Source organism: Apium graveolens, chromosome 7, assembly GCF_009905375.1.
Source record: "Apium graveolens cultivar Ventura chromosome 7, ASM990537v1, whole genome shotgun sequence".
NCBI classification, from domain to species: Eukaryota; Viridiplantae; Streptophyta; class Magnoliopsida; order Apiales; family Apiaceae; genus Apium; species Apium graveolens.
In genome coordinates, this window is record NC_133653.1 from 72899830 (window position 1) to 72909225 (window position 9396).

At 46.3% G+C, this 9396-nt stretch overlaps 3 protein-coding genes across 3 annotated transcripts; all 3 read left to right on the forward strand.

Annotated features, from left to right (window-relative positions):
• The first annotated feature begins 4761 nt into the window (after positions 1-4761).
• On the forward strand, positions 4762-6581 carry LOC141673742 (uncharacterized). The gene is made up of 3 exons (XM_074480484.1): positions 4762-5790; positions 5906-5986; positions 6141-6581. The coding sequence occupies exons 1-3, from the start codon at positions 4762-4764 to the stop codon at positions 6579-6581; spliced, it is 1551 nt and encodes a 516-aa protein (XP_074336585.1).
• A 12-nt stretch (positions 6582-6593) lies between these two features.
• LOC141673743 (uncharacterized) lies at positions 6594-7067 on the forward strand. The gene is made up of 2 exons (XM_074480485.1): positions 6594-6764; positions 6834-7067. The coding sequence occupies exons 1-2, from the start codon at positions 6594-6596 to the stop codon at positions 7065-7067; spliced, it is 405 nt and encodes a 134-aa protein (XP_074336586.1).
• A 587-nt stretch (positions 7068-7654) lies between these two features.
• Positions 7655-8041, forward strand: LOC141673745 (uncharacterized). Its single transcript, XM_074480486.1, has one exon. The coding sequence runs from the start codon at positions 7655-7657 to the stop codon at positions 8039-8041; it is 387 nt and encodes a 128-aa protein (XP_074336587.1).
• The last annotated feature ends 1355 nt before the right edge of the window (positions 8042-9396 follow it).

The window sequence follows — 9396 nt, forward strand, 5'->3', positions numbered from 1 at the left end:
ACAATATTCAGGTTGAGATTGATAAAATAGGCAAAATCGAAGGAGAAACGCCTAAAATCTAGGAAAAGATAAAATGGACTTTCCATAAAATAGAAGGCACGCCCTAAGAACGCGCCCCATTGATTGAATAGTTAATTGACAGTTGTGGTTATCATTCCTTAAAGGCGCGCCCTCAAATATAATGGGGAGGCGCGTCCAATTACTGAAGAGTGAGTAAGGAATTCCTTGATTGAATTCTGTCCCATGGCGAGCCTTAGGGCGCGCCCTAAGTGAGAAAGGCTCTTTTGGACGGATTACTCAAATATGATTACTTTGACAGACTCATACCTTGGCTTTACTTGGATAGAAATAGGGCAAGCCCTAATGGTGAGTAATTTAAGCCGCGCCTTATGATGAAGAATGACAAAGGAAGAGATCAGAGGCTGATGACATAGGGCGGCGCCAACATGCAGGGATGTTTGGGCGCGCCCTTAACTTCTACTTGGAACACAAATGCACCATTGACATGCTACTTGGACGAACTCTTTGGAAGATTCAAGGAAGATGGAGATTATTATTACTAACCTATTTGATGCAGGTACTCTATTGAAGAACTCCTTCCTGTAGCATATCTACAGGAAAGGCGGTGTCCGTGGTCAGAGACCTCCAGGGGTATGGCTGGACTGAAGGCCTCCTCCTGTAGTCAATGGGTGTCCTCATTGGGGATGTGGGGTGAAATCTGGTGTGTGCTTTGGGAGCTCTGTCTCTGTAGTCAACGGGTGTTCTCGTTGGGAGACTTTGGAGTATCCTGCACTTTGCACCCAAAAGCTTGGGATCACTTGTCCTGCAATCTGGTAGGAGCTCCTTATCGGGGGACAAGGATGCGTCCAACATTTGGGATGAACCACGGCTATACCTGCGTCCATAGATTAGAGAAACAGCTGGTAGCGGAGGGTTATCCTTGGCCAGGGAGATGCCTTATCCGTGAAGTCTCGAAGTCGCGGATGAGCCTTGGACCTTTGCGGTTGGGCCTCATCGGCAGACATTTCTAAAGCTAGTAGAAGATGGTTTCCAATGGGTTTCCTACTGGGCCTCGGGATAAGAAATCTTATCCCATTAGGTTTCTTATTCCCCAAAAACTACGTGGGCTTGATCCCCTATAAATAGGGGTACGTAAGCAAATTGTAAGGGGTCAGAAGCGAGAGTGCAAAGGAGCCACCACTAACCCTAAGCAATCTCAGCCCCCAATAATCACCACCACTAAACACTGTTCATCTTTTCCGATGAATACTATTCATCGGATCCACCGATTACTGTTCACATTTTCGACGGAGAACCGCCATCACAAATCTTGTTTCCGGCTGCGAACCTCGAACTTTGTTGCTCCCAAGTTCCTCCGTCAACAAATTGGCGCTAGAAGGAGGGGCTCGAACAAGATTTGCATCTGGGAGGAAAGATGTCTCAATATCGTGATGGATTTTTTTACGATGGAAGTTCTGAAGAAGATTCTGATCACGGCTATGAATATGAACCCTACGTTCCGCCAATGACTGATCATCCCACGCCGGACATTGGGGGACAGCCGCCTGTGCTCATCAGCAACGCCGACTTGTTGGAACAACTGTATCGCATGGGCTATGCTTTGAATGGTTTCGATTCAAGGTTGAGCACTGTGGAGCGGCGCAAAGCCAGGAGGGGTCTTCGCCGCAACCGTGCGACTCATGCACCTGGAAAAGCACCCATGACTGATATGGATGCCTCAGCCGGCCATGACCGCACCAAAGGAGGGCGTGTACCGATAACCCCGCGGTGCCTGGACTATTCCAATGACACGTCCCCAATCATCGAGCTAGTGGAAGAAGATGCTGATGGTCGGGAAATTCTGCGTACAGATACCCGGGGAGACACCCATCCGCACCGGTCTGGACGTAGTCTCGAGGAACGCCGACAGGCAGAGTCGATGCCTGAGAATCAGCAACGGGGCTTCGCAGCTTTGAAAGATCGTTTGGGGATCCGCTTGGGCGATGATGATTTAAGAATGGTGTTACTTGAATGGCAGAAAGAAGCTGATCGTGGAGATGTGACGCCCCATGATACAACGCGTGTGCCCCTGAATTCCCAGGAAAATCGGGAGCGACACCGCGATCCAACGCGTGTGCCCCTGAATTTCCAGGAAAATTGGGAGCGGCACCGCGATCATGAGAGAGCTCCTCCCCGCAGATCGCTGGATCGATATGGGCATGGGAATGGAAACAATCGGTGAAGAAGGCCTCAATGGAGAGGAAGAGGTGGAGGCCGAGGCAGATACTTAGAGGGATACCATCGCGACAATTACCGCGGTCACCTTGATTCCCGCTGGAATAACCGAGCAGATAGTTATGACTATGCGGAACATGATGATCACAGAAATGTAGAAAACTATGATCGCGGTACGGCTCGGGGCCGCGGCCATGGTCAAGAAGAGAATCAAGGGAGAAATCAAGGATGAAATCCTGAAGTATTTGTGATACCCGAAGACGCCCAGAACACGAACCGGCAGCAAGCCCCTCCCGGGGGGAATCAAGTGGAGGTACCTCCATTACAACCCCAAGGTCCGCAGCCTCAAATGCAGACCATTCTAGGCGTGGGAACTTTCAATGTGGGAGATCTAAAAAGGCTACTTAACCACCTGGAAGGCAGGGTGACCGCTACAGCTGAAATCCCTTCCCCATTCTCGGTGGCAGTAAGAGAGGCACAGTTGCCGGCCGGGTATCGCAACACTACTAGCGATCTCCGTTTCCACGGAAACTCAGATCCGATGGAATTCCTGGGTCGTTTTAATATAGAGATGGATGTGTACCAAGTCCCGGACTTGGCTCGATGACGTCTCTTGGAAGCAACCTTCAGAGAAAGTGCCCAACAGTGGTTTCAAAAGCTCGGGCCAGGAGTGATCACCTCATGGGATCAGATGAAAACTATGTTCTTAACCAAGTTCCAAGCCGCGGTGAGATACGCGCCCTATGTTACAACTCTTGTCAATGTTAGGCAAATGGAAAATGAAAGCTTGACATCGTACTTCAAGAGGTTCAACGCTGAATCTACTAGCGTGAGGGGAGCATCAGACGAAGCCCTGAAAAGCTTCTTGATCGCGGGATTAAGGGTTGGCTCAGACTTTTGGAAGCACTTGCATGGGAAAGACCTGGCTACTCTAGCAAATGTCTTTGCTTTGGTAGAATCGTTTAAAGCCATAGAACAATCTCTGGCAGAAGTGCAACCGACTTCACTGTCAAGTCAGAGAAATAAAGGAAGGAAGAGGGATAGGTCTCCAAGCCCAAGGTACAGAAGAAGTAGTCGAAGCCCAGACTAGGTAAATACCGCGAGCACGAGGAGGGGATGGAGTCCTCCCTCAAACTATGATTACAGAACAAGCCGGTACACGCCCTTGGTCGCATCTATCAAGCATATCTTCGAAGTAAACAAAAACAAAGGGCTATTTAGAAAACCTGAAGCTTTATCATCATGGCAAAGAAAAGACAAGAAAAAGTATTGCGAATACCATGAGTCATCTGGACATAACACGCATGAGTGCAGACATTTAAAAGATGAAATCGAAGCACTTATCAAGGAAGGATACCTTGGTGAGTGGGTAGTCAAGGGAGTAAGGAAGCACAAGGATGACAGAGCAAAAGAAGAAGAAAGACGAGCCCCGCGCGGGTCGAACAATGATACCCTGGAGGAAAATAAGTTTGTCAGGGATGGCAGTATCCGAACAATCTACGGGGGAGATCCCGGGATGGAATGTAGTAACCGAGCCTTGGCAAGATACGCTAGGGAGGCCCGGTTCAGGCCTCTCACAGACATTCATAGGGTGGAAACTCAGCCGCCCAAAGTATTTAAGGGCGAGTCCATGGATATCACCTTTAGAGAAGCTGATGCCCGATGGGTACATCATCCCCGCAATGATGCGCTGGTTATTTCCATCCATATCAGAACCAAAAATGTCCATAGAGCCTTCGTGGATAATGGAAGCTCGGCAAATATCCTCTACTACAGCACCTTCAAGAAGATGGGACTACCTGATCAGGATATATCGAGGGAAGACTCGTGGGTCTATGGCTTTTCAGGCGCAGGAGTTAGAGTCATGGGATCAATTCGGCTGCCATGTACTTTGGGGGAAAGCCCGTTGTCGGTAACAAAGATGCTTGAATTTAAGGTCCTGAATCAGGAATCGTCCCACAACGTGTTGTTGGGACGACCTTTTCCGCGGGAGATGAGAGTTATCACTTCAATCCACCACCTGACCATCAAATTTTCAACGCCAAATGGGGTGGGAAGTATAAAGGGTTCTCAGTATGACTCTCGGGAATGCTACATGCAAGCTATGAGAGGCTTTAGAAAAGACTCCCACGTCGAAGATACTTCAGACGTAGATCTAGAAAAGAGCATTGAGCAATCAATCGAGGAAATCCGAGTCCCCTATTATATTGAGCAAGAAGATGAGCATCCCTCCGGGATGCCCCCAACAACGTTGTACTTGGAAGACATAATCAGAATTGAGATGTTGGAAGAAGAGGATGCAATGGAAACCATAGTCCAAACGGATTTCAATGGGGAACGGTTAGAAGGGAGATTCGATGTCTTGCAAAGCCTCGAACAGGAAGAAAGTGAGATAGACCTGCTATGCAAGGCGCGCCTTCTAAAGAAGTCGACGCTCCTCCCAAAGGGGATGCGCCTTCTCTACAAGACAATGAAATCCATGATTCGCCTGACCTAGATCCCCGGATACCAATACTGACGGAGAAGATGGGGCCAGTAGAAGATACAATTGAAATCTCTGTCGATGAAAAAGATTTGAGTAAAGTGTTGAGAATAGGATCTCAGTTGGCACAAAAGTTGAAGGAAGGTCTTTCAATATTTCTCTTGGCGAACCTTGATGTATTTGCATGGAGTCATTCTGATATGGTAGGAATCGATCCAGAGATAATGTGCCACCGATTGAATATCGACCCCAAGCATAAAGGGGTTCGACAAAAGTGCAGGGCCGTAAGCGGAGATAGAGCTATAGCCCTAGCAGAAGAAGTAGAGAGACTCGTGGACGTCGGGCTAATTCGAAAATCCTTCTACCCAGAGTGGCTAACAAACCCAGTGTTGGTAAAAAAGCCCAACGGCAAATGGAGAACATGCGTGGATTTCACCGATCTGAATAAGGCGTGCCCAAAAGATAGTTTTTCCCTACCAAGAATTGATCAGTTGGTCGACGCCATGGCAGGACATGCCTTGCTCAGCTTCATGGACGCATACTCCGGGTATAACCAAATCCTTATGTATGAGCCTGACCAGGAGCACACCTCTTTTATTACTGATAGAGGGCTCTATTGTTATATCGGAATGCCATTTGGTCTGATCAACTCCGGTGCCACTTATCAAAGATTGGTAAACAAAATGTTCAAAAAGCAGATTGGGAAGACGATGGAAGTATATATGGATGATATGCTCGTAAAGTTTAAAAGGGCGGAAGATCACATCGCCGACTTAGCCGAAATGTTCCATATCCTGAGAAAATATAAGAAGAAGCTAAACCCGCATAAGTGTGTGTTCGGTGTGGAGTCAGGGAAATTCTTGGGATTTATGGTCAACCATCGGGGGATTGAGGCCAACCCGGCAAAAATCAAAGCTCTACTAGACATGAAATCTCCCACCAGCGTCAAACAAGTACAGAGCCTGACAGGAAGGATTGCGGCCCTAAATCGATTTGTCTCAAAGTCATCAGATAGGTGCAAGGAATCAAGGCAATCAGAGGAAGGGGAAAGGATTTTCTGTGGATTCCCAAGTGTGAAGAAGCTTTTCTGAAAATCAAAGAGCAGTTGGGAAATCCTCCGATGTTGGTCAAGCCAGAAGACGGAGAAACGTTGATTCTTTACTTGGCAGTATCTAAATACTCCATCAGCGCGGTATTGGTAAAGGAAGAAGTAAGCCACCAGTGGCCCGTATACTACGTGAGAAAAAGGTTGTTGGATGCGGAAACCAGGTATACCAACATGGAAAAACTAGTGTACGCTCTTATTCTTGCGGCACGAAAGCTAAGACCATACTTTCAGGCTCACCGAATAGAAGTTCGCACCGCTTATCCGCTTCGGCATATTCTACATAAACCCAAATCATCAGGGAGAATGTTAAAATAGGCAGTGGAGCTAGGACAATTCGATTTGGAATATTGTCCTCGCACGGAAATCAAGGGACAAGTGCTGACTGATTTCATACTTGAGTTCGATGCAAAAGTTGATGACAAGGCCATAGTGTTGGCGGAACCGACCTCGCAAGGAAGTTCTCAGGATGAGAAGAGGCAGGAACTCCCACACCCTTGGTGGATATTACATGTTGATGGGGCCGTGAACAACAATGGATCAGGTGCCAGGATTATTTTGACCACTCCGGAGGGGCACCGTTTGATGAGTGCTATCCATTTCAAGTTTTATGCTACTAACAATGATGTTGAGTATGAAGCCTTGATCAATGATCTGAAATTAGCTCTGGAGGTAGGGGCCGTGAATCTAATAGTTCGAAGCGATTCTGAATTAGTTGTGAACCAGGTCAACGGAGGTTTCCAAGCCCGGGGACCGTGAACGGAGTTATATATGAGATGTGCGCAACGCCTACTGAAAAAAATTTCAAATGCCAGGCTAGAAAGCGTTCCGCGAGAAGAAAATAGTAATGCGGATGCTTTGGCCAAGATGGGTTCACAGATGGACAGCGTTCAACTTGGACAAATCCTGTTGGGAATCCAGGAAATCCCAAGTGTTCCAGAGGTAGAAGTGCTTCAGACGCAAGAAGTCCCATAAGAAAGCTGGATGAAACCCATTTATAACTATATACAGACAGGAGCTGTACCAGAAGACAAATTACAGGCTCGACGCCTTCGGTACCAGGCTGCAAAGTATATAGAATATGACGGGATATTATACAAGAGAGGATTTAATCAGCCACTGTTACGTTGTGTGGATATGGAAGAGGGAAACTATATTCTCAGAGAGGTACACGAAGGAATTTGTGGCAATCACTCGGGGGGTGGTTCGTTGGCATTAAAAGTACTCAGACAAGGATACTACTAGCCAACTATGAGAGAAGATGCCTTCAATTTTGTTCGGGCTTGTGATCGTTGCCAGCGATTCGCCAACTATTCCAACGCCCCGGCATTCACCATTACCTCATTGGCAAGTCCCTGGCCTTTTGCCATGTGGGGAATTGATCTCATTGGAGAGTTGCCCAAAGCAAAGGGGGGTGTGAAGTATGCTGTGGTGGCTGTGGACTACTTTACCAAATGGGCAGAGGCTATGCCACTAGCCACGATCACGGCAAAGAAGATAAGGGATTTTGTGTTCAATTCCATAGTATGCAGGTTCGGTATCCCCTACAAACTCATCTCAGACAATGGGAAGCAATTTGATAGTAAAGAGTTAAGGAAGCTTTGTGAGGACTTGAAAATTAAAAAGGACTTCGCCGCGGTTTATCATCCGCAGAGTAATGGTCAGACGGAAGCCATAAACAAAATCATAAAACATACCTTGAAGGCAAAGTTAGAAGAGAAAAAAAGGAGATTGGCTAGAGGAGATGCCCATGGTCCTTTGGTCTTACAATACGACCCCTAGATCGACCACAGGAGAAACCCCCTTTTTGGCTGACTTATGGGTATGAGGCCATGGTTCCCGTGGAAGTGGGAGCTGGATCCCTCCGGAGAGACGTGTTTGTTGAGGAAGATGCAGAAGTTAACCAGAGACTTCACTTGGATCTGTTAGACGAAGCCCGAACGAACTCTCAATTAAAGCTTGCTGCGTATCAGCAGAGAATCGCAAGGTATTTCAATAAAAAGGTAAAATCCGTACCGTTCAAGGTGGGAGATCTTGTGTTGCGAAAGGTTATGCCTAACACTAAGATAGCTCAGCACGGGGTGCTTGGAGCTAATTGGGAAGAACCGTACAAGGTTAAAGCTATACTCTGGAAGGGAACCTATCGCCTAGAAGATCTGGATGGTAAACTTATTCCTCGAGCGTGGAATGCGGAACATTTACGGAGGTATTATCAGTAGGGTGTGGTTATGTCCACCTTATTTTCTTATTTGATTCTTATGTAATAGGCTAGTAGCAAATAAATTCCTCCTAGCCTAGGGGGGTAGTACATGTGACTGCGAACCTTGGAACTAGTAGAAGGAAGAAAAATTTTCAAATAATTTCCCCATAGAGCATAGTAGCCATGGGACTGGTGTAATTTATACACTAGAGCCCATTATCAATAAAAGGGAAAAGTTACTTCAAATTACTTTATTTGCTTGACATAAAATTTTTCATTTGAAAAACATCAGAGGCCCGCCCTATGTTGAGGCGCACCCTATATAATAACTTCTGCTTCATAATCAAGATAAACATAGTACACAAAGATGAAAGGAATAAATGTACATGGCCAACAAAATAAGCTAAGGCAAAAGCTCCCCAAATTAAGGCGCACCCTTGGACTGATAAGTAAGTAAAATATCGCAAAGGCATTAACTGATAAGAAAAAGTACGTGTTATTTGCAACTTCGAGAAATATGGCGCGCCCTCATATCTAAACGCTATGATAAAAGGGACGTCAGATCTTAATGATATGATAACAACTTCGAGATCACGTAAAAAGAAAACACCCACAAATATGCTAAATAAATAAGTTCTGATATAGAAGGGCACGCCCTGTAGCAACATAAGTCATAATGAACTGACTAGATTTATGATATAAGGGCGCGCCATCGTGGAAATATGAGTCATGTTTTTATAAGTAACCAAGAGAAGTTCAGAGTGCCTTAACAAATTTTTATGCATACTGAGAAAGATAAAATCATATTAAGTCATACGAAATGTCATGATGTAAAGTAAAAAAGTAGCAGAAAAATAGGTCGTACAACTTTGCACAGCATCAAAAGAGGGCTGGCTCCTCAGAAGTATGTAAAACTTAAGGACAAATAAAGGAAAGACATAAATCAAGGCGCGCCTTGAGACTGGTCTGTTGGAGGAATGGTTTGAAGAGGAACAGTGGGATCAGCTTCAGGCGCGCCCTTGGGGGTTTCCTCTTGCGGCGCGCCCTCACCTTCTTCCTCCTCCGACCCAAGTTCTATCCTCCTTGCCTTGATTTCAGCAGCATGCTCCTTTTTAAATTCCACCATCTCAGCAACGGTCTCTTCCCCAAACTTCTCAAAAGTAGAATCAGGGTCATTGGCCACAAAACCAACCCTGTAGAAGTGGAAACCATTGGCAAATACCTCATCAGTCATTTCCCTCTTCTCATCAGGCCATCCCAGTTTCTGCTGCTCCTCCAGATACTCAATCCTCAAGTTGGCTGCACCAATCTCAGTATGGAGAGAGGTAGCCTTTTTGTTGGCAATCTCTAGCTGAGAAGTGAGATTGGTCACCA

Excerpts from the sequence above, each read along its gene's own strand:
- LOC141673742 (XM_074480484.1), top strand. The coding sequence starts at position 4,762 with ATGGGGCCAGTAGAAGATACAATTGAAATCTCTGTCGATGAAAAAGAT. Across the intron at positions 5,791-5,905 it reads TTTTCTGTGGATTCCCAAGT|CGCGGTATTGGTAAAGGAAG; the intron begins GTGAAGAAGCTT and ends ATACTCCATCAG. Across the intron at positions 5,987-6,140 it reads TTGTTGGATGCGGAAACCAG|GCAGTGGAGCTAGGACAATT; the intron begins GTATACCAACAT and ends ATGTTAAAATAG.
- LOC141673743 (XM_074480485.1), top strand. The coding sequence starts at position 6,594 with ATGAGATGTGCGCAACGCCTACTGAAAAAAATTTCAAATGCCAGGCTA. Across the intron at positions 6,765-6,833 it reads AAATCCCAAGTGTTCCAGAG|ACAGGAGCTGTACCAGAAGA; the intron begins GTAGAAGTGCTT and ends AACTATATACAG.
- LOC141673745 (XM_074480486.1), top strand. The coding sequence starts at position 7,655 with ATGGTTCCCGTGGAAGTGGGAGCTGGATCCCTCCGGAGAGACGTGTTT.